Source organism: Alternaria novae-zelandiae (assembly GCF_023758075.1).
Source record: "Alternaria novae-zelandiae strain BMP 2774 chromosome Unknown scaffold_1, whole genome shotgun sequence".
Classification (NCBI taxonomy): domain Eukaryota; kingdom Fungi; phylum Ascomycota; class Dothideomycetes; order Pleosporales; family Pleosporaceae; genus Alternaria; species Alternaria novae-zelandiae.
In genome coordinates this window covers 1,141,660-1,169,496 of record NW_026056961.1, presented here as the reverse complement: position 1 = coordinate 1,169,496, position 27,837 = coordinate 1,141,660, and the positions used below count along the sequence as shown (strand labels likewise).

The 27,837-nt window shown below is 43.7% G+C and overlaps 5 protein-coding genes across 5 annotated transcripts; 4 read left to right on the top strand and 1 right to left on the bottom strand.

Annotated features, from left to right (window-relative positions):
• Positions 1 to 17,162: 17,162 nt before the first annotated feature.
• J4E88_000354 (uncharacterized protein) lies at positions 17,163 to 19,064 on the top strand (the record flags this gene model as incomplete). Its single annotated transcript, XM_049394033.1, has 4 exons — positions 17,163 to 17,266; positions 17,326 to 17,500; positions 17,549 to 18,631; positions 18,681 to 19,064. The coding sequence occupies 4 exons, from the start codon at positions 17,163 to 17,165 to the stop codon at positions 19,062 to 19,064; spliced, it is 1,746 nt and encodes a 581-aa protein (XP_049259862.1).
• Positions 19,065 to 19,324: 260 nt separating this feature from the next.
• Positions 19,325 to 20,593, top strand: J4E88_000353 (uncharacterized protein; the record flags this gene model as incomplete). Its single annotated transcript, XM_049394032.1, has 1 exon — positions 19,325 to 20,593. The coding sequence occupies one exon, from the start codon at positions 19,325 to 19,327 to the stop codon at positions 20,591 to 20,593; it is 1,269 nt and encodes a 422-aa protein (XP_049259861.1).
• A 341-nt stretch (positions 20,594 to 20,934) lies between these two features.
• Positions 20,935 to 22,146, top strand: J4E88_000352 (uncharacterized protein; the record flags this gene model as incomplete). The annotated part of the gene is made up of 1 exon (XM_049394031.1): positions 20,935 to 22,146. One exon carries the CDS (start codon positions 20,935 to 20,937, stop codon positions 22,144 to 22,146), a length of 1,212 nt encoding a protein of 403 aa, XP_049259860.1.
• A 479-nt stretch (positions 22,147 to 22,625) lies between these two features.
• J4E88_000351 (uncharacterized protein) lies at positions 22,626 to 24,161 on the top strand (the record flags this gene model as incomplete). Its single annotated transcript, XM_049394030.1, has 1 exon — positions 22,626 to 24,161. One exon carries the CDS (start codon positions 22,626 to 22,628, stop codon positions 24,159 to 24,161), a length of 1,536 nt encoding a protein of 511 aa, XP_049259859.1.
• A 90-nt stretch (positions 24,162 to 24,251) lies between these two features.
• On the bottom strand, positions 24,252 to 25,478 carry J4E88_000350 (uncharacterized protein; the record flags this gene model as incomplete). The annotated part of the gene is made up of 1 exon (XM_049394029.1): positions 24,252 to 25,478. One exon carries the CDS (start codon positions 25,476 to 25,478, stop codon positions 24,252 to 24,254), a length of 1,227 nt encoding a protein of 408 aa, XP_049259858.1.
• Positions 25,479 to 27,837: the final 2,359 nt, after the last annotated feature.

Genomic DNA, 27,837 nt, shown 5'->3' with positions numbered 1-27,837 from the left:
AGTTATCTTAGTTATCTATAAGTCTATTAGCTAGTTCCTAAGACCTAGCCTAAAGGTTAAGTAGTTAAGTATAAGAATATACCTAGACTACTCTATAGTTAGCGTTAACTAACTAGTCTATAGTAGTTTAGAGATTTAACTAATAATTAAGATAGACGTATATACTTATGCGCATAAAGCGTACGTATAGACTAGTCTTACTCTACTCTTACTACGCTAACAAATATAGTTAATCTTAACTAGTAAGTTTCTCTCTTATAGAAAGCTTGCTACCTATAAGAAGCTTACTACCTATTAGAAGCTCTCTGTCTATACAAAGCTCTTCTATTATAAATATATAACGTAGTTTAGTGTCTACGTTATACTAATAGGCGTCTAAAAATATTCTAAGTTACTACTTAACTATAAGTAGATAGGTAGCTATACCTCTATTCTTCTAAGAGCGCGCTCTTTAGGCGTAGATAGTAGCTTAAGAGTTAGCAAATGCTAAAAGAATACTTACTATATTCTAGAAATATTAGGCTAGTAGAATTAAGAACTAGTTCTCTATAGTTAATCTACAGGCTTAAGCTTTACTAAGATCTACCTAAGTTAACACTATAGAGTAGTAGCAATATAATACTAGTACTATATTTAATTAAATAACATTTATTTATCTAAACAAAGTAATAATATAGGCAAGAGACAAAGAGATAACGTAATATAGCTAGAGTTAACTAAGTATACTTTACAAACTCTATATTAATCTTAGAATATAGTAGTTATAAGAATAGTTATAGTTAAGAATAAGAAGTACTATATAGATTGCACTAGGTTAGCTCTATACTACGCGCTACGCTTAGCTAAGGTTAAGAATAAGGTTAAGAATAAGGTTAAGAATAAAGTTAAGTATAAGGTTAAGTATAAGGTTAAGTATAAGATTAAGTATAAAGTTAAGTATAAGGTTAAGTATAAGACGCATTAGTAAATTACACTAGGTTAGATCTATACACTATATAGTGTACTTAGCTAAGGTTAAGAATAAAGTTAAGTATAAAGTTAAGAATAAAACGCGTAAGTAGACTGCACTAAGTTAGCTCTGCGCGCTACGTAGTGCGCTTAGCTAAGGTTAAGAATAAAGTTAAGAATATAGTTAAGAATAAAGTTAAACACCTAAATACACTCTAGCTAAATAGCTAGACGTAACTTAGTTAGATCTTAGCAAAGCTAATTAATAGTAATACTAGTGTCTTAGCACGTCTATATACTTTGCTTAGTATCTATTTCTATTTTTTCTATTTACTTCTTATTCTTAACCTTATACTTAACCTTATTCTTAACCTTAGCTAAGATCTGTCTTAGTTTACTCTACCTCTATTATACTCTCTCTATTATTTACTATAGCCTACTACATAAAAGCTTCTAAACTTATAGATTATATATATAGACTTTTCTATATATAGTCTTAGTATAATTAATCTATATAGCCTGCGTATAAGAAGTATATAATACACTTTAACTAACTAGAGCTCTTTCTATTTCTATACTAAGTAAGCAACGTAATATTAATATTAGACTAAGTATAATCTAAGACTACTATTACTATAAAGAATCTAGATACTCTCTTATACTAGTATGTAAAGAGCTAATTACACTACAACTTTAATATTAGTGCTAACTCTTCTACCTGTAAGATATACTTATAGAATATAAGTAGTCTAAGTATATTTCTATTAATATATAAACTTAGCTTAGGTAGAGTGCGTTTACTATAGAAGTAGCCTATTTACGCTATTTTATAAGAATTTATATACGTATTAGTTATAGAGTCTACTAAGACTATACTTATTTTATATAGAGTGTAAGGCTTAGAGAATAAATAATAAAACTAGCTAGTTCTAAGCAAACAGCGTAGTTAGCGCGTAAGTACAGAGCACTCTAAGAGTAATTATAGTCTAATCTAGTTAGGTTACTAGTTCTATATTCTAGAAAATAGAGCCTGTTAGAGGCGCAATCTTCTAACTATACTACTCTCTTCTTTAGTTTTTCTATGTAATAAATCTAATATTAAGATTAAACCTAGTTTAGTTATTAACTCTAATATAGTTATAGAGCTGTTATGGACTAGCCTTAGAGTTGGAATGTACTAAGTGTTGATAGAATATTGTAAGGCTTGGAACTCGAGAGGCTACGTACAGAATCTAGAGGTTTGTGTAGCGAGTCTAGACCTTGCCTGTACCTTCCCTGTTCTGGCCTAGGCTTGGGCAAAGCCTAAGACTATTACATACCCCTAAACTCGCCTCTGTTGCATTAGTTAGGAAAGCAGCGCAGTGTTGCAGAGAATGCCCCTGCGCTAAGGTTGTAGGCCTGATAGGCGACGCGTGGGGGTGGGTCCGCGCGTGCAGAGTTTTTGGACTGTGCGAAAATTTTGCCCGCACGACCCTCTGCTACGCCTGCGCATAGAGTTACAACAACTCTAAACTGCATCTAGACTAGGGTTGCATCGTGATTTTTCGCGATTACAACACGGCTTTTGTCTAAGGCCTTACTTACACCCTAACGCGACTTACTTTTATTCTAACCTACCCTAAATTCTTTACTTTGCAACTTCTGCACCTGCCTCTTTTGAAAACCTATTAGTCCTGGACTGCGTCTGCACCTCTTATTATGAGGTTCTATATTATTCTTGCCTGGCTTGCGGCTCTAGTGCTGTTTGCTTTAGCTAGTTCTCTCGACGCGCGAAACGGTGGCACTAGTGTTGCTGCCGCTGGCGCCTCTGGCGGCTAAGATCCGAGGAAGCCGACTGGTCTCTCTAGGCACGGCTCCTCCTACAACTCTAAGGTAAGGGCTCTGATTGGGTTTGGACTATGCCCTGACTAACGCATGACAGGGCAAGCGGCGCCGCCTGGACTAGTACAAAGTTGAGGGCGACTCTGATGACTCTGACTTTGCTAAGGCTGACTCTAAGGATTACCTATGTATTCCGTGCATTGCGCTGCTCTCCTGGTTTAGAAAGTACAAGTGCGAGCCTAGTGCTGGTTTGTTTTATTTAGGTTCTCTTAAGGGTCTGGACTATAAGCTGACTTCTTCTAGGCTCTTTATGTTCTTTCTGCAGCTATTGCAAGGCGAAGTGCGCTTCGCACACGCTTGAGTTCTCTATTAACTCTAAGCTGCGCTGCGTGTTCTGCGATTAGGACTGCTACGTTAAGCAGAGCACTAAGCGCGGGAACGTCTATATCACGGATCTGGGGACGTACGGCACTGTATGGCCTACGACTGGAACTATGCCGAAGTTCGCGCCGCGCTTTTACGTTCTCTGCTGCCGCTTTGAATTAACTCTCGCTACAGCTAAGCAAGGCTCTGGTCTAGCTACCTCTTACAAACTCTCTGCTTAACGCTGGTACGAGGCTTCGCGCCTATCCAACAACTAGATGTCTCTGTTTGATCTCTCTTAGGGGAACATAGTTGTTCCTATGGCATCTGGTCGCGGCTTGAACGATTTGAATAATCTCGCGCGTTTTGTCGGCGGCGCCCTGAACGTTATTGGTGGTTAGTTTCGGCGGCAGGAGGACATGTTCGGTGAGATTATGGTACGGGCCCTGACTTCCTCCGCACTGTCTATATGTTAACTTTTGTTAGGACTGACTTCTACCTAGCACGCTCTTGAAGCACCGCTGCTAAGTAGACTATCCGCCTCTAAGCGGCTCTAGTTTCTACCGCTAAGCCCGCTGGATCAACGACTGGCCTAAGAACGAATACGACTTAGACGACGAGAAGCACGGAGTCTCTGCGCGCCGCGCTAACTGCCGTGCTAACCTCTCTTGCGACTGCCCTTAAACTACTAGGGATGCTGCCTGCTGCGGTCGCTATCGCGTTAACATCTAGCCTAGCGCTATTTCTTTCCTAAACTTAAGCGCGTAAGCCCCCTCTACTGCACATAAGCGGCGCAGCACTTCTGGGCGCGGTGCTCTAGTACCTGTCCCTGCGCGGAATCCTCTAGCGCCTTGTGCGGATACGGTCTGCTACAGCACTAAAGCCCGTGAGAACGTTAAGCAGGACTAGGATGAGCTGATGGAGGATTTCGCTGAGCAGCCTGGCAACTCCGGACTAGCTCTGGACCCTGCCCCGTCCGCCGACCCCTCTACCCCTAACTGACCCTAGCGCTATATCTTGATATCGTCTGGCCAGCCCTTGTCTGACTCTGAGTCTGAGGCTAAATTGGAGGCCTACCTTTCCTAGATTCCGCTGTTATTAACTTCTGGCGGTAACACTCCGCGCTAAGGCTCTGTTGAGCGAGAGACCTCTCTGCTGCTGTACAATAACTGTCCCGCGCACTACTATGTTGAAGGCCGACTTGTTCTAGAGCTGCCTCTCTAGAGCTTTGGCTGCGTCTAGGAGCAGCTTCTACCTGAGGAGAAGCCTCCTCTACTTAAGGAGGATCCGATTCTGCCTAAGGAGGACTTGCAACAGCAGCTAGAGCAGGAGTTTTCTGAGATTAAGGAGGAGATTCTAGAGCCTAATAAGTAGTTTGACATAAGCGGCGGTCTTTCTGACGAGTAGATCTGTTGTGAGATAGAAGATAACTAAGTGGACCCTGTGTACCTCTGGTCTGGGTCCGTACGGTGCCTGTAGGGTTACTATTCTTAAGATTTGCAGTGCGCACTAGATAGCGTGGGCTGAAGGCTATTGAATTAACTTCTTTGTTGTGGGCCTGAGGCCAAATTTATTATGTGCCTTTTCTTTTCTTGTTGTAACGCACTGGTCTATCGTGAAAACGCGCGTCTCTATATTTGGCTTCAAAACGATCTAGCGCCTTAGTCTTGGAGAGTTTAAGCAGGTTAACCTATGTCGGCGTGACGTAGCCGGCCTACTTTACTAAGGCCTTCTGCTAGCCCCGACCTAGAGCGTTTTTCACCTGCAAAACTTTCTCTACTGTCTATTTACGCAAATCCTTATTGTTCTTATGCAGGTCTACTGCGGGCTCTGGTCGTGCGTCTGTTAGCGGCTGGCTTGGTAGGGGATCTGCCGCCGCCCGCTCTACTAGATCTACATAGACGGTCTTGTGCAGGTTTCTAGGTAGGTCTAAGGTGACTGTAAGGGGGGATGGCACCGCTGTTACAGCGTACTTTGCTTGGAGCTAGTCTAATTTCTTACTAGGCTAGTTTGTCTTGATATTACGCATAGAGAACTATACTCTATCGCTAACCTAGAATTGCTCTGCAGGGCGGCGCGACTGGTTTGTAGCCTCTTGTTGCCGCTGCTGGGTGAAAATGATTGTAGCTTGGGCTAGATCGAGCCTAGACTTTAGGTGCTCTACAAACTGGACAGCGCAGCTCTTAGAGGTGTGCGTAGACTCTTTCTAAGGTGGAACCTGCTGCAGCGTCTCTACTGTGTATCTGTTAAGCAGCAGGTTTGGGCTAACCTCTGTAACGCTTGAGTTGTAGTTGTTTAAGGCAAGTTAACACGCTGGAAGGTAATTGGGCTAGTTGGTCTGTTCGAAGTTTACTATCACACGCAGCACTGCCTGCACCTTCTAGTTTATGCGCTCTGTGCCTCTGTTAGTCTGGGGGTGGTGCGACGTTGAGAGCAGCTGGTCTACCTTCGTGAGCTCGCACAAGGTAGTCTAGAAAGCCCCTAACTAGTTAGAGCCACAGTCTGTGATAAGGGCTGAGGGAAATCTATAGAAACGCTACTAGCAGTTGCGGAATACCTGCGCGATGTAGTCTGAGGCTATAGAAGGAACCGCTTCTAACTGGACAAATTTCGATAGGCGATCTGTAATAACTAAAAGATACCGCGGCGAGGTCTTATCGCGGGCTGGTAGTTCTATTATAAAGTCTATTGAGATCTGCTGCTAGTACCTATCTGCTACTAGAATAGGCTGCAACAGCCCTTAGCGCTTCTTCTGAGAGGAGTGGGCAGCGTAGTAGTGGCAATTTCTGATGTAACGCGCGACGTCGCTTAACATACTGTTCTAGTGATAGTTTTGGCGTATGTGGCGGAAAGTGACGTTCTTCTCTAGATACCCTGCTAGGCCTGACTTGTGGGCTCTCTAGATTACTATTGTAGTAAGTGGCTCCTAATTTAGCAGCTACAAAACGCCCCTCTAAAGTAGTGTGCCGTGTGCGCTGATAGCGCAGTCTCTAATTTGCTAAGTTGTATTGGCCTTAGGCGGAAAAGCCCTCGCACCTAGATAGACTGCTCTCTACCTCTTGACGTAGCTAGGATTCTCTACTAGTGCAGCGTTCTACAGGCCCTGTATGTAGAGGTCGAGGAACACTAAAGAGCCTGGTGGGGGTGCATTCTCTACCTGGACCTGGGCCGCACCTGCTGAGATCTGGACAGGTGTTATAACGCGCGTTAACTGGCAGGAATCCTCCGCGCGGTCTTGCTCACGGCGGCTTAATGCATTGGGGCGCGCTGCGAGGCGCCTAGGCCGATAACGCAACACATACTGGAATTTGGAGAGGTGCTCCGCCTAGCGATGCTGTCGCTCGCTGAGGTCTCGCATACTAGTGAAGTACTCTAGGTTTTTGTAGTTGGTGAGGACCTCAAAAGGCTCGTGCACGCTAGTAAGCTTAGCTGCCTATGCCTTAAGGCAGTGCACTACGGTAAGCAACTTCTTGTTGTAAATAGTATAGTTGCGCTTCTTGCTTGTAAGGGCCGCTGAATAGTAAGCGACTAGGTACAGAATGCTCCTAACATACTGCGAAAGACATCCCTCTAGGGCGACGCCCGAGCAGTCTGTCTTGACAATCGTTTAGTGAGAGAGGTCCTACTAACGAAGGATAGGGCCCGCAACAAATACGGACTTTAACGTTTGGAAAGCCCGATCCTCCTCTAGTCTCTATTTGAACTAGGTGGCCTTTCCTGTAAGTCGGTGGAGGGGAGTAGCTACCTTAGAGAAGTCGGGGACGAAGTTATAATAAAAGTTTGCGAACCTAAGGAAACTGCGCACACCTGTTACTGTTGTGGGCGCTCGCTAGTTCTGGACCGCCTAGAGCTTGTCTAGGTCTAGACGTATAGCGCGCCCTGCCTTAATGACGTAACTAAGGTAGCGGACCTTCTTTGCCGCAAACACGCTTTTCTTGAGGTCTAGGTTAAGTTAGGCATTACGCAGTAGGGTTAGGACCCGTCTTGCCTTAGTAAAGTAGTTGGCTCTGCTTCCTCTAGAGTAGATTAGGACGTTGTTGAGGTACGCTGTTGCGAAATCGCCTAGTGCTTTCTTTAGCGCACTGTTGATGTACCGCTAGAAGGACGTAGGTGCACTAGTTAGGCCGAAAGGGTAGACGAGCTACTTAAACAACCTAAATTGGGTACGGAACGCTGTTTTTGCCTTGTCACTGTTAGCTACACGTAGCTTGTGGAATGCAGCACGAACGTTAACCTTGGTGAACTAACGAGCCTCTAAAAGCATGCGCAGCGTCTCCTTAATTAAGAGCAGCAGGTAGCGATCTGCGACTGTAATTTTGTTAAGGCTACAGTAGTTGACGCAGAGGCGCTAACCTCTAGAGGCCTTCTTTACCAGGAGGACTAGCGACCTAGCAGAGGAGGAGCTAGCCTAGATCTACCTCTTATTAAGCAGGTCTGTGAGCTGCGCGCGCAGCTCTAGCAGCTAATCGCGCGACATTAGATACAAGGGGCTCTATAGCGCGTTCTGCTCGCGGCCGCGCGCGTCTGTAGACAAGTTAATATAATAATTGAGGCGGCTCTAGTAAGGGGGCAGCCTACTAGCCTTGTCCTTATTAAAGAGGTTGCGAAACGTAGCTAACTTAGGCAGCAATTTACTTAGCTCGGGCTCTGTAAAGGGTCGAATGCCTTCTGACAAGAGGTAGAACTAACGCAGGGCATAGGTAAGGGCATAGATACTTGTGACGAGAACTGCGCTCCCGTGCCTAGAAATGCGCGCCCTGTGACCCGCTACCTTAGCTGCCTCCTCAACACTAATCGTCGCAATCTCTGGCTGCTCTAGAGCCTGATCGCACTCGTACACTACTATCCCCCTAGCGCGACCTATGGTGAGGAGGCCCTGTGGGATGTTAAGGACGACGCCCTCCCGGCGCATCTACGGCTTACCTAGAATAATGTTGTAATGTAAGTTTAGAACTATATAGGCGACGAGGCGAGTTGGCTAACTATTAATGTTACACTCTACTATAGCTAACCGCGAGATGACAGAGTTCTGTAAGGGACCTGCTGCTTGGCGCAGCGACTGTGGAGTTAATTTAAGAAATTGGGTACTTACTCTCCTAGCAATCGCCTTATTAATCGCGCAGAAACATTTACACTCTAAGTTGACTAACGCCTGCACCTGCTTGGCGCCCTCTAGGAACAAGGATACTAAAAACGGGCTCTTGTCTATGGACTAGCTAATGTTGACTAAGCGAGTATTGAGGCTACGTGTTGGCGACTCCCCCGCTAATGCAACTGCAGTCTGCCCCTGAGCTAGACTCTCTCTAGGGGCGGTTAGTTTTCTAAACGTACCCCCTCTTTATCTAAACCAACTGATTGTATTGCGACGGAGCATGTTACGGCTGCGTTTAGGCACGCTCTTATGTAGTGGCCCGCGCGCCTGCACTGCGTGCAGACACCTGCCGCCTTGCGCTCGCTAAATACATCCGCAGGAATCTAGTTCTTCTGGTTAGGAGCTGGACCTCTACGAGAGCCTCTAGACGCGGTGCCTGCCGCCTCTACGTTTACCATGTGAACGTTACTATTACGGTTCTGCCTCTAAGGCGCTACGGGTACGGGGCGATGGGGCTGAGACCTCTAGGTAGACTCTATCTCCGCCGTTTTAAGGTTGACTGCGATAGCCTTGTACGCGAGAACTGCAGCGTTGTAGTTAGTGCGCGACACGCTCTGGTTTATAGAGACCTCCTTTATATGATTGTTTAAGGCGTTGCAAAGCTGGCTTAGCTTATGCTTATTAGCCTAGTAGAGCCTGCCTGCCTGCGCTAGGGTCTAGCTAAAGGCGATAAAGAATTCTATAAAGAACTAACGCTTTCTCTGGCGCAGGTAGTCTAGGCGCACTAGGGCCTGCTTCTTGCTATAGACGTCGCTGTAGCAGAACGACAAGTAGTTAAGGAACTCTAGTGGATTCTAGGTACTATACCTACCTGTCTTGAAGTATAGGGCGACCTGCTGCTAGACTGCGGGTGATAGTTTGGCGTTGATGAACATGAACTGCGACTTCCCGTCCTCTAGGAACTCTTGGTCTGTTGCTAGCTTGTGCTTGATTATTACCTTCTAGGCTTGGAAGTACGCCTTGTTGCCTCTAAAGCGCTCCTCTATCTAAAGAGGCCTGCGCTTGTCTACGCACACAGGTGGGGGAGGAGGAGGAAACGGAGGGTCCGCACTAGCGCCGAAACTACTGATAGGCACCTCCGCAGCAGGAGCAGCGTTTCCCTCCTGTAGAGTATTGCTAGGGGGGGGCGTAGCATTAAACTGCGTACTTAAGGCCTCGAGGCGTTGGGTAAGGTGTTTGTTCTAGACCTAGAGCGTCTGGAATAAGGCGTAGTCTTCCGCGCGGTCTTAGGTTAGTTGTTGTAGTTAGTTTAGGATCGCTTGTAGGGTTGCGTCTTTAGCTATTTTTATTTCTTGAGCCTAGCTGGTCTATCTCTGAACTCGTGTATAGTGCGCAAGGAAGAAGCCTTACAAATGTTATGGACTAGCCTTAGAGTTGGAATGTACTAAGTGTTGATAGAATATTGTAAGGCTTAGAACTTGAGAGGCTACGTACAGAATCTAGAGGTTTGTGTAGCAAGTCCGGACCTTGCCCGTACCTTCCCTGTTCTGGCCTAGGCTTGGGCAAAGCCTAAGACTATTACAAGAGCTATATAATAGTGTAGATATAAGTATACGTACATGCGCTAAAACTATACTTAGTTTAGTTTTTACTAATACCTCTCGTTTTTTAGAACTCTAGCTATAAGAATACTAAGTCTTAGGCTAATACTAGTACTTTCTTTAGCAATACTATAAACAAACCTACTAGAGTAAGTAGCAAGACTATACTTAAATACAACCTAACTAACTAGATATACACTAAAAAAGGTAGTCTAGAAGACGCTCTAAGTAATATAGATAAGAAAGTTTAAGAAAGTGTAGAAGAGAGAACATACGTAGCTAATAAGAGAGATTTAATAAAGTCTACACTTACGCTAGGCCTAAGTAGTTATACGCAGAATAATATAGTAGCAGCTAGTTCTAAGGTTATAACTTCTTTAACTAATAACGTACTTAGACAAAACTTAGTTATATTATATATTAGAAATAATGTTATAAGCAACGCAGTTATATCTAGTAGTAAGAGTATAAGCTAGTGTAAGAGTACACTTAGTGTGCACTTAAATACTGCACTAAATAGTTAACACTAAGACCTACTAGTTAATATAGATAAGAGTAGACTTACACTAGACCTAGCTAATCTATTTATAGCGTCGCTTAAAGAGCCTAATTATAATAATAACACTAGAGATGCCTTTTCTTTAAATAGTTCTAAAGTAAGTCTACACTTAATTCTATCTACTACAGTATTTAGACCTAACTTAGTAGATACCTAACTACAAAAAGGCTAAGAGTTCTCTAGGTATTAAGTTCTTATGCTAGGTATATTAAACGTCTCTTTATAGTTTATTCTTAGTTTAATTCTATTAGACTTAAGCTAAAGCTCTGCAGAGTATCTATTATTTAGTTACTTATCTAACTATTAAGTAGCTAAGTATTTTAAACCGCCTCTATAGTCTAAACCTTAGAACTAAACCTAGTCTAGTCTAAGTCTTATATTCTAATAACTATAGCTAATATACTATAAATCTAAACTTTAGTCTACTCTCTTATTACCTATTTCTCTATTCTATTTTAATCTCTTACTACGCGTATTTCTATGTAGAGTTAGTATATATTAAGAAGTTTAATCTAAGACTATACTTATACAGCTATTATAACCTAAATACATTCTTAAATAGTAGTTATATCTAGCAGAGTTAAGACCTAGTAGTCTAAACTAAGTTAGGCTATATCTAGGCAGGCTAATACACACATTAGTTAAGACCTAACTAAGATAGTTTCTATACTTACTACGTTTGTTTCTTTTGCTGCTAGTAGCCTTACACGTTACACACTTAATATTTATAATTCTAAGTATTTTATAAGTTATAATAACTACGCAGATCTAAAGTTGTAATTAGCTAGACTATACTAAGATAGATCTAAATACACTTACCTTGTTCGCTTTAAGCTCTAGTAATAAGAGGTTTAGGCTATCTAGCTAACTAAAACTAGTCTAGAATATAACTAGTAGTATAGTAATTATAGTAGAGGTAGGTACAAAATATAGTGTAGAAACTAGACTAGCTATAAGTAGAATAGAGATAGAAGCTAAGTTGTCTTTAGGCTTAGAGTAGTAGAAGAGTAAAAGAAGTATAATCTAAGATTAATTCTCTTCTCTCTCTTCTACCTTAATATACTTACATAGCTTAGTATAATACTCTAATAAAGGTTAGCTATAACTAATCTAAGTATAAACTAACTTACGCCTAAGCTTATATATTATAACTAGACTAGTCTTATCTTAAGCCTATTAACCTAGAATATAGCTAGCTATAAGGTACTAAATATATTAGTTAGATAGAATAAACTAAGTTAGTTCTAAGAGAACTTACATGCTTAAGGTACACCTCTCTAAAGTACTTTAACATTATAAAATAGTTTATAAACTAAGTCTACTACTAGTTAGTTAGAATTATACTTAGTTACTATATAACCTATAGTCTTATATTTATAGTATACTAGCGTAAGTGCTATAGTTCTAATATTTATATTTGCAGTGCAGTTAAGAAGCCTCTTAGAAATAAATACTACCTTCTAGCTATTAATCTCTATCTATTAACATTAGTAAGAGTATACTAAGACTAATCTATATATATATATAGTTAGTAGAAATAGCAAGCTAATAGGCGCCTTATTATTAGCAGAGATAAGAATATTCTTATACCTCTTAAACAAAGGCTATCTTATATAAGCGTAACTAGGTATAAACTAAGACTAATCTAAGTTTATATATAGTTTTCTAGTTTATAAACTCTTCTCTTTAGAGTAATAGCAAAGTTAGCAACTTCTACTTAGTCTAGGCTAAACTTCTACCTCTCTAGAGTTCTTAGAGACCTTGTACAAGATTAACCTAAAATAATACTAGCTTCTACTTTATCTCTAGCACCTAGTTTAATACTTAAGACTACACTAAGATTAGTCTTACTAGAGCTAGGCGCAGTTGCTATTACGTTAAATGTAGTATAAGTATTATTAACGTTAAGAGTAGAACTAACTTAGTCTAGTTAGTAGCAGTAGCAAGTAGTATATTAATATATTTACTAGTAGTGTATATAGTAAATAGTAAGAGAGATAAAGATATAACCTAAAAGGTAATATAAGATATTGCTGTCTATTTGCTCTAACTAGCGTAAACGCTAGTAGTGCTCTCTTACTCTTCTACTATCTAGTATCTACTTAGTATCTACTTAGAATAATCTCTATACGTATCTATATGCAAATTAAAACTCTTTACATACCTATTAGTACTAGCTTTACCTATTTAGAGTAAACCTAAAATACTCTTACTCTCTTCTACTTTCTAATAATTTACTAATAATTAATTTAGACCTAAGCTACTTACTTTTCTTACCTATGCGCTTACTCTTTCTAAGAGCTCTCTTCTTCTTTCTATAGATAGATTAGTACTTAGTATAGACTTAAACTAATCTCTACGCACGCTTCTACTTTACTAGCTATTATAATCTAGTAGCGTGCTACTAATTTTAGATTAAATATAGTAATAAGATAATAGTTAGAATCTACTTTAATATCTAGGCATACTAAAGATGTTAGTTTAGAGTACACTAAGTCTACACTATTATATACCTCTAGATATAGTAATACACGTCTTGTACTAATTCTAATATACGTCTACGTATAGTCTTAACGCTCTAGCTTTAAGTATACTCTCTTTATTAACTATAAGATTTAGCGCTTCTTTTTTATTCTTACTAGCCTTTTATTATTAATTAGCAAGATCTTACTAAGTCTACTCTATAGTACGTACTAAACCTAGTTAGTACATATACTAGACGCGCTTAGAGAGGTTATATCTCTAGTCTCTATTAATTAAGATATAACTAAGTCTAAACTAGTAGTATATACCTTCTTATTAACTAGGTTATAAGACAAAGCATCTTTTACGCTCTTAGAGATTTTATTCTTATAGATTCTTAAGGTATTAACGTTAATAGATTAATAATAAGCTTACTTATTAGTAGAAATACTCTAAGATAGATCTACATTAATTACTATATACTAGCAAGCAAGTCTACAACGTACTTTAGTATATTACTAGACACTTATCTTACTTTAGTGTAGCCTAGATTAATATACTTTACTATATTAGCTAAGTAGAACTAAACTAAGATAGGTCTAGATATACCTATTAGCTGTGCGTTTTTCTTATATAGAAAATAGCAGTTAGATAGAATGTAAAGATTAACTAGTTATATTAGTAAGGTCTAAGATTATTCTAAAGTAACACTACTTATAATATACTACAACTAAATAATATTAAAAGTTTACTCTAGTAACGCTAAAGTTAATATTAGATATATAATGCTTCTCTTCTAGTAAGTACTAGAAAACCTTTCTCTTATAGTTCTGTAAATAACGTTAGTTAGGTTTATACTTAGAATACTCTAGTTATATACTATATATACAAAAGTTGCACTATATAGCCTAAATATATAGCTTTTATAGGTAATATAGCTCTTCTATATAGAGTTAGCCTTATTAGAGTTATATCTAAGTATAGTCTAAGCTTACGTCTTTAGTCTAATCTATAAGGTTACTTATATTAAAGAGTATTAGTTCTAGCTCTATATTCTCTAGCGCAGGTATAAGGTCTATATTTGCCTCTACTTTTAGTAAATTACTAAATAAATTAGTCTAAGACTTAACTTCTGTACCTTCTAGATAGGCATAGAAGCCTTTAATAATACTAATACTGCGTATTTTAACTACTTTATACTAAAACTAAGTTAAGTTATACGCTAGCTATAGACTTATCTAAGATTAGTCTATCTAACTAGTAGAACATTCTATAGAGTCTATTATTATCTCTTAAAAAGACTTCTTATACGTAGAGAAGTTAGAACCTATTATTAATAGGTCTATAGTAGTAGTAGTAGCTAGCTATAGAGGCGCTACTTAGTAATTAGACTAAGATAATTCTTAAGAAGAAATTCTAGCAAACGCTGCTTAAATCTTATTAGGTATTAGAGTGTTAGCATCTAGATTAAACTAAGTATAGTCTAGACTCTCTACATTTAGTATATCTTATATATTCTAGTCTAAGGTAGAAAAATCTATTTAAGCTAAGGTAGATAATGTAAAACTAATATTAAGACTACACTAAGTCTCCTCTAGAGTAGTTTTACCTAGAGTAGTACCTAACACCTCTATTAGATCTAACTATAGCAAGATATATATACTAAAATTAGAAGAGGTTTGTAGATTAGTCTTAGTCTTATTCTTAATATAAAGACCTAGGTTTAAGAACTTATATTTAAGTAGAGTAAATAATTGCGCTGCTAGTAGAGCTAGGTTAGTAGCTATAGTTAGTTTAGACTTAGTTTAGTCTATAGAAGATTGCACGCCTAAAGCAGCTAGTAGATTCTCTACTAATATAAGCTTCGCTAACGCAGTACTACAACTAGGTTTCTTCTAAGAATAATCTAGTCTCTTAGGCTTCTATTTAATAGCTAGTAATGTAAAGCCTAGAAATAATATTATTAGTAATAGTATACTATAGCTTAGCTAACTAGAGTTTCTATTAGACGCTATAATTAAATGCTACTAAGACTAATCTGTTTCTAGAATTTAGCTATTCTAGTTAATATAGTAGAGTAGATTAGCAAAGAGAATAGGTAGCTAGATTAATAGATACTAATAGAAATTACTAAGTACGCTACTAGACGCACAGACTATATATTATAGTACTTGTTACTAGACTATACTAAGTCTACTCTTAGCTATATAAGACGCCTTATAATAGATCTATAGAAGCTATAAGACTATACGCCTAAATAGATTAGCTACCTAATCTAATACTTATTTAATTTCTCTTAGACTAGACCTAGTAGACACTAATTAGAAGCTACTCTTACTCTAGCTACTCTTACTCTTACTACGCACTTTCTTTTCTTTTTACTTTATAGACTTAGCCTGCCTATATATTATTAGTTAAGATTTAACTAAGACAGTTTTTATGTACATATAGTATAGGTAATATATAATAAGTAAGAGTAAGGCTCTTATTAGTAAACTTTACTAAAGTCTTATACTCTAGACTAGGCGCAGAGACTAGCTCTAGATAAACTAGTATTATTAGTTAAGTATAAACTAAGATAGATCTTAACTTACCTTACTTCTCTCTATAGTAGGTCTTGCATCTATAGCTATTTTTTAAAATTCTAGCAGTAATATAAATAGCCTTATACTTAATAGCCTATTTAATGTAAGTAAGAGTATACTAAAGTAACTCTAATAGTTGCTTACTCTATTTCTATATACTAGCAACTTAATAGTACTCTCTATAACCTTATTAAATCTTATAGTTCTTCTTATATTACGTAACTAATAACTATTAGCTAAGATAAATCTAAGAATATACTAATACTTACCTCTTACTCTTAACGTTGCTTCTCTTAGAACTCTATATCTCTAAATAGTAGAATATACGCGTTATCTAGAGTAATACTAATTTAGCAATAGTCTAGAGGTAGAACCTTATTAAGTGTTAACCTAGATACTACTACTTAGTTAACTCTAAGCTAATAATTACAGCAAAGCTGCTTTGCATTATAATACGCCTTTAGTTCTTTAGTATACTTAAGAACTAGACTAAAGTAGGCTATACGTATTAGTGTAGTTTTGTCTAAGTTTAGTCTATACTTATTATACTATTAACCTAAGTAGTCTAATATCTACTAAGTTAACTATCTATTTATATAAGAAGAGTATAGCTAGCTATAGCGTACTATGCCTTATTAGTAATATAGAGATATAACTAAGATTATTCTACCTATAGCTTTTATATAGGTATTAACTATATATTTTTTTATAACTATAGGTGTAGTAAACTTATTCTTTATAAGGTTAGCAGAGTATCTTATCTTAAGATTATACTAAGTACTAACTTAGTAAAGGCATTTCTTAGTAAGAATATTTTTGCTAATATTTATATTATATATATAGTATAGAGTCTAACGTATAATAGCCTAGGTCTTACTCTCTTTATTCTAACTAGAGTTAACTAAGACTATTTTATATTAAGGTCTTATACTCTTATAATAGGCGCAAACAGTATTCTAGCTAAACGTAGAGAAAAACTACTATACTTATAATACTATTACTAAAGTAGGTATTAGCTTAAGAATAGTCTAAGACTAGTTTAACTAAAGACTAGTCTTACCTAATTACTAATATTCTTTATTTAGAGTGCCTTTGCTAGTATAATAAAGTTCTTAACGTTGCTGTTACTATCTATATTACTTTCTACTACTTCTAAATTAATATTAGCTTTACTTTCTTTATATTAACGCTTACTAAGAGCTATCTTAGATTACACTACACTAGGTATATTCTCTCTACTATTACTTTAGTCTACTATAAGTCTATACTTAGTTAAGACTTAGCTTATTATTACTTATAGCGCGTTTAGTAGATAAACGTTTATAGTAATAATTGTAGTTAAATCTTAGTTTAGCTAAGGTTAAGAATAAAGTTAAGAATAAAGTTAAGAATAAGATATAGAGTAGCTGCTAAGGCGCTAGCGCTAAGCTGCAACTATTTAAGAACAGCTAAGCTTACGATTAATCTAACTGTCTAAGCAAGTGTCGACTAAGATTAACCCCGAGGACAGCCGAGCTACTCTCTGGAAGGCGGCCGTAGGTGACGATCGGGAACGTTGACGCGCAAGCCAAACATCGTCAACTAAACACCAACTCCCACCCATGACCCGCCGTTAACCAGGAATTGACGGGAAGACGCTGTCGCCAGTTCGAATCGAATCGCATACCTCCGCCTGAAGCGCCGCAAACCTCCAGCCGTCAGCTCCGCCAGCTGGCCTCACATCCGGCAAGATGAAGGCACGGCTGCGCAACATCGCTCTACTGCTGTTCACTACGATAACAGCAGTAGCAGCGATGGATGTTACGCTCTCCGACAAGGAAACGCAAAAGTGCAGGTATGTAGGAAGATATGCATCTTGGGTTAGCCAGAGGCAGCATGCTCATACAAGTCCAGCGGCATGTACAGCAAGAAATCGTGGGGAGGCAAGGTCGATCCCTTCATACTTGTCAAGTTCATAAAAGATCCCAAGAAGAACGAGGGCATCAAGGACCAAACTGTCAGCCTGGTGATCTGGGAATGGAAAGACACTTTACTTCTGGGCGCACCTTCCGACTTGCCCGTGAATGATGTACGTGGGACCTGATACGCTCCGCATAACCCAACTGACTTCCTCCAGGAAAATCGCCATTACATTTGCGACGACGAATCGATAAAACTGAAACTCTGCGACGAAAAAGATAAGGGCAAATGGGTACTTGCAGAAGACGTTGAAGACGCCTCTCAGATGCCTATTCGAACCGACGCCATCAATCTCGACGATCCGAAACCGATCAAATACCCAGTCTCCACCGCAGAAACAAAGGTCCCAATCAAGACGGGCTACTATTGTGTGGCTGCGAATGCGGCAGACAAAGAACTGGAATTCGAGGCTATTGTGACATTCCGGAATGCCTATGGCGAGCTCCAGGCCGCCCAGATTGCGAAACTCCCATTTTACGGCGGCATTACAATTGTGTACTTTGTTGTGCTGGCATTCTGGGGCTTCCTGTATTTCCAGAATCGCCACGACATTCTTGCCGTCCAGAACTACATCACCGCCATCCTAGTCTTCCTAGTCGTGGAGATGCTAATGACCTGGGGCTACTACGACTACCAGAACCGCCACGGTAACAACGTCGGTACCAAAGCTCTCATGATCGTCGTCGCTGTACTGAACGCTTTCCGCAACTCCTTCTCGTTCTTCCTCCTGTTGATCGTATGCATGGGATATGGCGTTGTCAAGCCTTCTCTTGGCAAGACCATGACTGTTGTACGCTGGCTTGCTGTAGCTCACTTCATCTTTGGCGTAATTTACGCTGTGGCTTCGCTTACTGTTCGTCCCGATGATGCTGGACCTCTGGTCTTGCTAGTCATCCTTCCTCTGTCGGCTACCCTCACGGCCTTCTACATCTGGACTCTGAACTCGCTAAACCTCACGATGAAGGACTTGATGGAGCGCAAGCAGCACGTCAAGGCTACCATGTACAAGAGATTATGGTGGTGCATCTTGACAAGCATCGTCGTTATCTTTGGTTTCTTCTTCATCAACAGCTTCACTTTTGCTGGAGCGTCGACACCTGACTTCGCGCCGACCCATTGGCAAACACGATGGTTCGTGCTCGATGGCTGGCTAAATCTCGTCTACCTGGCCGACGTCTGTTTCGTCGCGTATATGTGGAGACCAACGGCCAACAACCGAAGGTTCGCCATGAGTGACGAGGTACGTTTTTGCGAATATAGCACCCACATTCCTACTAACGACTTTTTAGATTGCACAAGATGACGAAGGCTTCGAAATTGCCTCGATGAGAGACTCTCTTGATGAAGAAGAGAGAGGAGCAGACCAACCCCCTTCGTACGACCCAGCGCAGAGGTCGAACAACAACAACAACATTGCGCGCGATGTATCGCCATTGCCCGCACCGCAAGCCCAGAAGCCCATTGTACCTCCCAGGGAGAGCCTCGATGGCGACACCATCTTCGCGGTAGGCGAGGATGATAAGTGGAGCAGTGAAGAAAGTGGCGACGAGGAAGAAAGCGAGGATGAGGAGGATGATTCGGACGACTCGGATGATTCAGACGAGTCAGGGCCATCGAATTCAAAAGCGAAGGACAGTGAGCGGTCCAGATTAACTGGTCGAAAGAACGACTAGGTGTTGATTTGACGCGTCAAACAACGGCGTTGGATGGCCAACAACACTTTTCATGATGTTAGCGTTATCCCCAACATGTTGTTTGATAGATTAGGCGTTCCCAGCGTTTTTGTAGTACATTTGGCCTGAAGGCCCAGATCTAGCACATTCGATGACATCAATTTGTCACATCTCGCTCTAGCCGTAACTCCGTAATTGCCGAGGCATCTCGAGCTCTGATCAAGCCCTCACGCACCTCACTAAACACCCTCACAACTGCCATGGCGACCTCTTCACTGAGCGCACCGCTGCGGACGCCCAAATACATATGCGACGCTTGCCGAACAAATGTGCGCTCCCTACGCAGACCGGCCGTCGATACGTACCGAACCTTCAGCACCGCGTCATCTTCAAACGGCAAAATCCCCACGCGGCCGATATCATTTCCGTACCGTCGCGATCGATTTATCATCTCACCGCTGCATAACGAAAATGCTCGCGGACGATTCGAAAAGCGCCAATACTCGATAACGAGCTCCTCTTCGCAAGCTGCCAGCTCAGGCTGTGCACCGCTCCCGCATCGCCGCCTCATCTCTCTCTCTGGGCCCGATACCGTCAAGTTCCTCCAGGGGCTGATAACGAACAATGTCGATTCGAGCCGTCAGTCGCCCTTCTACGCTGCCTTTCTAGATGCGCGCGGCCGCGTGTTGTGGGATGTCTTTGTCTGGGTGTGGCCAAAATTACTAGAGGGCAAGGAGCATTGGGCATGCTATATTGAGGTGGATGAGAGCGAGTTGGAGTCTCTGAGAAAGCATCTGAAGAGACACAAGCTTCGGAGTAAGGTGCAAATCGAGGAGGTAGAACCGGACCAGATGCGCGTGTGGGCAGCTTGGGGCTCTGAGGTTGAGCATGCCAATACCGACAATGCTATCACTGCGATGAGCGACCCGCGTGCACCAGACATGCATCGCTACCTCGTAAGTCCCGACGTAGCGACAATTATACAGGGGGTGGAGCCAGTGGATATCCAGGAATACCACCTTCAACGCTACAGGAACGGCATCCCCGAAGGACCGCAGGAGATACCAAGAGAAAGCGCGTTACCAATGGAGTGCAATATCGATCTCTGGCATGGTATAGACTTCAAGAAAGGGTGTTACGTTGGCCAGGAGCTTACCATCCGTACGAAACACACCGGTATCGTGCGGAAGCGCGTCTTGCCCATCGACATTGAGAAACCCGCCGCATCCGCAGCCCTTCCAGACTATGGCACGGACATCAAACAACTAGATGCAGATGGTAACACAAAGAAGGGTCGTGCGACAGGCAAATTCATCGCGGGCATTGGGCAAGTAGGTCTCGCAATGTGTCGGTTGGAGAACATGACTAGCATGAAGATCAGTGCCGAGGGAGGCACATGGAAGCCAGAAATGGAGTTCGGCTGTGAGACAAGCGGAGGTGTTGTCAAAATCAGGCCCATCCTGCACCATTGGTTTGTACAGAGGGAGAGGGAGCTTTGGGAGAAGAACAAGAATAGACCAAGCTTATAGACATGTGATGAGCTATACTATCTGCGGAAAGCTTCATCTTCTCTACAATTCTCGCTTACCCATGGGTTTCCTGTCGAATTTGGTTCTGCGGGTTTTGTGTTCACCGGACGCCTTGTTCGCAATAGTCCGTGAGCTTATGGTCGCGGGTGGGGCTGTGTAATTGTGGCTTAGCTCGTGTGGTTGGGGAAACGTCATCTGGCCATTCCACATCGTAACTTCGATATATCCGTGCCATACCCGTAGTCATAGTCGCAGCCTTTTTCCTATTCTTCTGCAAATAATCTCTTCTCTAGAATTACTCCTTCGCGTCCCGTGTGTCCACATCCTGGTTCTTCGAAGAGATGGCCGCCACACTACCCTCACGGTCATCGGAACATCACTTCTCGATCTCAAACATCATCTCCAAATTTCGGTCAAAGAAAGGGACGAGCAACAAAAAGCCCGATGCGCAACCGTCGCGGGAGATCTTGCAAGAGACGCGCCTGCCACTAAAGCCCGCGCCACTACCCTTAGTCCTACCAGAACATCAACAGACCCTGTCAGCTCTCGGCTGGACGACCGTCACTTTCCCTGAATCATCACCATCCCAATCTGAAGCGACAAATCACGAGCATCAAGCCCCCGCGCCTGGGCCTCACCCTTTGCAGGCCGCATACGAACAGCTCTTCGCAGCAAGTCAAGCTTTCTTCAACCAGCCCGATAAGGAAAAGCAGCGATGGAAGCACAAGCTCAAGTCTGAAGAAGGCTGGTCCAAGATCCCCGGCGAAAAGGAATTTATCACTTTGCGAACTCTAGAGTACTGTCCAGAAGTCTTGAGAGGGCCTGCAAAGAGGTATTGGGATCTCATTGGACAGCATTGCTCGAACACGTTGGGTAGGATCTCAACGTCCCTTGGGCTACCAGATGGCGAAGACGAAGGGCTGAGACAGTTTGTTGGACCCTGCGGTGCGCTGCAAGCTTCTGATAAGGAGAAGACGGCGACGATGCTGCGATTGTTCAGATATGAGGGGTGGGAAGCGAAGGTTGTGGCTGAACCGCATGCTGATCTAGGACTGCTAAGCGTGGTTGTTGGTGATGTGCCTGGTTTGGAGGTTTGGGATGGAGCCAACTGGTTCGAGGTCGAGAAAGTAGTCGAAAATTCCGGGAAGAAAGGTGCTACTATGCTCGCTGGACGGCAACTCGAAAGACTTTCCAATGGAAGATACCCAGCTGGTGGTCATCGAGTGGTAGCTTACGGGTCTCCGGAGCCTTCGCCAAACACTCCCTCGACCGATGACAAAAAGTACCGCTTCTCGATCGTTTTCGTTCTTCGCGCCCACGAACCTCTTATTATTAACTCTGATTCCTTCGAGACTGAAGTCACGGGCAAGTGGCTTGAACCTATGAACGGTATTACTGCGGGTAGGTTCTACGAGAAGATCAGAGGCCAGCACTTCAACATTAATATCGATATGGATGAGAGGCAGAAACAGAGGAATAAGCTGAACAATGTCAAGGATAGGAAGAAGCAGGACTGGGAAGGTAAGGAGAGCAAGGTTGCGAGTAGTGGTTAGATCTGGTGCATCGACTTGCAACCCTTTCGAGTTGCCTAGGAATGAAAGATCCCTCCTGTAATCAGCGCCACGCAATCATCGTATGAGAGCATACTTGTGATGTATGCGTCTCCAGGGCCCCCGAGGTCTTGCTCAACCCGTGGACGCTACTAGAACCCAAGCTAGCTCTATTGAGCTTAGTGCTTTCGATACCCGTCTCCCACCCGTGCACCGTACTTTGCAGATGCTGCGACCACTGAAATGTACACGACAAGGAGTATGCATTGCGTTTCCTCGATAATCTGTGCCGCTGACATCAGCTGACACACACGGCATGATGCATATCGCGAGACGCTAGAGGACAGATGTAGCCTCAGCCGCACCTCTTGCGGCGGGGTCGAAATCCGATCTACTCGCCTCCCGCCGCCCCCAAGAATGCTTGGGAAGTCGTCAGTACTCTGGATTTTCGAACGCATCTTACTCTTCATATTCGCTCAATCATGATCTTTATCGACAGTACGACGCTGGCGCTCCATGTTCGGGACCATGCAGACCCTGATCAGCGATATGCCATCCTATCACACGTGTGGGGTCTCACTAAAGACGAAGTGACCTACGAGGAGATGCTAGTGCCGCCGCAAGACCGTCCAGAAGCAACACTCTCGAAGCCTGGGTACAAGAAGATCGTGGAGACGTGTAAGATGGCTTCTTCGTCGCGATACAAACTCCCGTATGCATGGTGCGATACGTGCTGCATAAACAAGTCCAGCAGCGCAGAGCTCAGCGAGGCAATCAACTCCATGTTCAGGTACTACAAAGAAGCTTCGGTGTGCTTCGCCTATCTATTCGACATCACTCAAACCGCATATTCTTTCAAGTCATCGAAATGGTTTCGTCGTGGCTGGACGCTCCAAGAGCTCATTGCGCCGAAGAATGTCGTCTTCTTCGATCAAAACTGGGAGTTTACGGGGACCAAGGCGAGCTTAGCGGATCAGATCACGGAAATCACAGGCATTCCGGACGACATTCTCAAACACCAGATGGAGCTAAGCGAAGTGCCTGTTGCGCAGAGGTTCTCGTGGGCGTCTACGCGCAAGACTACCAGGGAAGAAGACATTGCCTATAGTCTTATGGGCATATTCGACATCAACATGGCAATGCTCTACGGAGAAGGGTCAAAAGCGTTCATCCGGTTGCAAGAACACATACTCAGCGAAACTGCCGATGACTCGCTTTTCCTTTGGAATGATGCTTTCTCTTATCACAAGCTGTCAGGCCTCCTTGCTCCGTCTCCCAGCTGTTTTCGGCAAATGCGATCAATCACCCCCGAACCGGCTGTTAAGCCACGAGACTTTTACATGACAAATCGTGGCATCCGACTGAAACTGGGACTTGCCTGGGATCACGATACTGGACTTGCTATACTACCAGTGAAACATTCGCTGGGCGCGGTCGGTAAACCTGTTGGAATTTACCTCAGGAGAGTCGGACCGGATCTGTTCGTTCGCGCGCTGCCTCAAGAATGCCCTAGGGTCAAGACTGAAGTGACCTACACTGAGTTTACTGCAGTCAAGTCGTTGACAGGTCCGCAAGCTTCGACGATCATGGAAAAGGTCATGCGGGTAGAGAAGCCCGCAAGCGTGCATGTCAGTCGAGTCGAACCTCGCGGCATATGGGATCCTACTGCAAAATGGCTGCACGCGACACATACGGGCGCCATCATTGGCTACATGGAGTTCAAGAAGGAGGCATATCCCATATTCGCATTCGTGTTTTTCTTCAGGAACGGTCATTGGTCGGCTACGGTAGTAGTTGGGGACCAGTGGACCAGCATACAGAAGAAGTTCCACAAGCATTACCGGGACAACCTTGAAGAGCTCCGCTACTTCGATACAATGGGGGACGCGAGAATGCAAAAGATTGAAAAGATCAAACCCGATTCAAAAGTTCTCACGTTGCACATGCGAGTTGCGAGAGGTACTGGGCGACCCCATCTGGAGATAAAGGAAGTAGACAGGAAGGCTTGCACATCTTGATATATGTTGTTGCGTGAGCGCATCTGGATTCCATGTTGCAGCAAACTACGTATATTTACAAAGAACAGAACGAAGTTGCATGACCCGTGATCACAAGTACATGAAATCATACTCCTTCTTCAACCTTCCGAAACCAATGGTCGGCTGATAGTCCTCGACCTTGTCAGCACCAAAGTCGAAGACAGAGTAGTGTCTTCGCAGGAACGGAGCGCCGATCAACGCAAAACCTTCGCTCTCGCTGCTGTCAAATGGCGGCATGCATTGGTGACCCGGTAGGAGGAACTCGTCGCCTCGAAGGGTGAATGAGACATCGTCCTCTCGGGCGCCCTCGCCAAGTGTCACAGTAATGGCCCACGAAGCGTTCAGGTGCTTACACTCCATGATCTCCTCGCCGTGGTTGGTGAGCTTGGTGTAGTTCCAGCCGAGGTTGAAGTACATGGCGTCGATGATGTCGCTCGGGAAGGAGACACGTCCAGATCCAGTATCGAAAACGGCTCCACCTTGGTAGATTGACCATGTTACGTTGGCGTCTGGTTCACCACCGTTCGACGCGGCAGTGGTGGGAAGGTGGCCGTTGTGTATCTCAATGGTTGCGTTTGTTTCCGATACGTTCTCCGCAACGAGGACGTTGATGCTCCTTAGTGGCGCACGCCAGAGCTGGTATGGATCCTCTTTCCTCAAGGGCGTGGAGACCACCTCGCCATCTACGTACTTGTCCTCATGGCTGCCACCGACGGTTAGCACACCGTCTTGCGTACCGTTACCCGCATCCTCAAAGTTCGTCCCGTAGAATAGACTGAAACGAGGTGCGTCCAGTTTTCCGTCCCACAACAATGTCTCGACCAGGGTCGACGTGTTCTTTTCTGCGATGGAGGAGAAACCCAGGCCGAGGAAACCATCGGCTGTGATGAAACGCCAGCTGCTCTGGTTGGCGGATAGGAAGGTCTGGTTCCATTCCACGCTACCGTCTAGAGTGCTGAAAACGTCCTGGATAGTATCGCCGGCAACGTCGCCGCCGAGGTATGGAATCGCCGCGGGGATGTTGAGGTCGACGGATGTTGAAGAAGCAGACGAGTTGTATTTCTCTCGAACGTAGGATGTGACCCTGCCATCAGGGCATGATTCCTCGGTGCAGTCGGTGTTGACGACGAACAGCGTTGATGACCCGGTGTCGAACAACAACCGGTGTTCCTTCGGGGGTGTTCCGATGTCGAATTTGACGCTGGCATAGCTGTTGTCGATGACGACGGGCAGTTCAAGAACGGATGCCGAGACGGTGGTGGCGACGGCCAGGAGCTTCTTCATTTGAGCCACCATGGTGAAAGATGGTGTTCTGGTAAGACGGTGTTGTGAGTATGAAGAGATGAGATGCTCTTGACTTGAAGGAGAAAGTATTAGACGGCATGACGGAGGTATATATCAGTACCTGCGCTCGCGCTACTCAGTAATACAGCCTGAACGTCGTATTTACAAGGATACCCACACGAAGTTTCAACGGTTCTGTCCATTAACATTCAAGCCTGAAGACCGAAGATGACGGTCGTGTTCTAAAATTAACAAAAGTGGTCTTCTGGAAGACTTCAAAGCTAGATGAGGCTCACGGGCCGATGTGCACTGTCCGGAAAGGGGCACGCATGGGCTGTACTAGGACTAGCTCTCGCCCATCGGCCCGGAGAGATCCACAAACGTGGGCCGTTTAGTATGGATGGGGCTGGATGGGGATTGGAAGGGAGTTTTGAGCGGGTTTATGACGTGCGTGAAGCACGCAGAGGATGAAGCAACGACAATGTTCTCTACAGAATATGACTGATCTCAAAGGGTGTTTCGTGTAAGTCAGTGCGAAGGTGCTATCGCTGCGTAATACGGTGACAGAGTCCATAAGCCGAAGAACTTCCGTGGGAACAAATCTCCGCGTGATCCGCTTGTTCAGGTGTGATCGTACAGACCGCGCATTCTTTCTCAATCCACGAACTGGAGCTGCGCACCGTCATTGCCATTTTTACACCTTGGACCTGATGCGTGAGATTCATCTCTCACGATGGCATTGTCATTCACATCTGCAGCGACATAATGGAGCTCGTCGGCACCTCGTAGTTGTGGCCCTGCAAGTGCGAGGTCGAAACTCCCATCGCGAGAGCCTTGCTTCCTCGGCGGGTCTACACTTCTCAGCGTCTAGCACCTCTTCTCCGTCGATAAACGGAGCATCATGGCATTGACCGTTACTTCTATCGCAAGCATATTTTCTTGTGCGAAGGAAATCCCAAATCCTTGAGTAACCCTAGACGACGAATCTGTGATCCGCACGCGATTCCGACCCTACCCAGGTATCGAAGCTGCCTCGGACGATTCTACGCAGTCGAAGCGGCAAGCCGTCGCGGATGTATTGATCAGAAGGATGCCTCAAAGTTTTTCTCTAGATGGCCACGAAAGACATGTGGAAGGTAAACATGATGTTGGAGATTCAGGGTGCGAGGCGCGAGACGCTGCCGCACAGCCTCTGCGTGGCTGACTGTGGCAGGGGATCAGCTCAGCCTGGTTGAGTTGGTGGGCAGGCAGCACTCCAGCCTTCCAACGGTCGTCTGCTCACCTCCATCTTCACAGCAGGAGGATATATGTCTTCATCAAGCGCTGTTCCATGCATCCCGAGGTCTCAGTCGCGCACGTCGCGCACCTTCCTCGAAGCTTCGCAGCTTCCCAACTACGCGCGAGCGTGACCAGCGAAACCCCATCCTCCGCGTTCGAGCACGACCCGCTTCCCGACTCTACCACACGCTTCCGCCTTCTACACATTCTGCACGGCGACTTTGGCCAACATGTCGAATGCGAGATATCTTCATGGCCAATCGATGATGCACCGCCATATTACGCGATATCGTACAGCTGGGGCGACCCAGCTGACATGACCGAAATTACCGTCAACGGCAAGCCGCTGGCTGTACGTCGGAACTGCGAGTACGTTCTTCAACAAGCTCTTGCGACGAAGGCCAGTCATTATTACTGGGTCGACGCCATCTGCATTGCGCAGGCGAGTATACAGGAGAGGAATCACCAAGTCGGCATCATGGGCAAGATCTATTCGAGGGCAAAGCACGTTTTCGCCTGTGTTGGACCGCATGCAGATGACAGCGAATACCTAATGGCAACAATAGATTCGCAGCGGCCTCTTCTCGAAAAAATTTACGGATGGGGCCGATCGCTTGTAGAGTATAATTCGATCAGCGTGAATCAACCCTGGTACAATCCAATGTACAAGCATGTGCGTCGACAACTGCAGTGTCTCTTTACTATGCGTACATCGGAACGATTCAGAACAAGCGAAGCGTTCGTAGCATTCATGAAGAGGCCTTATTTCGCACGCGTCTGGGTCTTACAAGAGCTGCATCTAGCCACTAGAGTGTCTTACTGTTGTGGGGTGGACGTACTGCCAGGCGAGCATTTCCGAGCATTGGACTCGCTGATTGAATACTGGATCAACCGTCACGATACGGTCTATTCGTGGTCAAAAAGAAAGTACCAGAGATGGGTTTTGCAGAGGTGTATTCTGGATGACAGACCCTCGAAGAATACCTGTCAACCGCTATGGCAGGGTTTCTTTGGTACAATGCCCCATCGGGGCTGTTTACGACTCAGTGCATCAGCACGAAAGCCAGGTCTGGGTGAGGTCTTGCAGATGCTC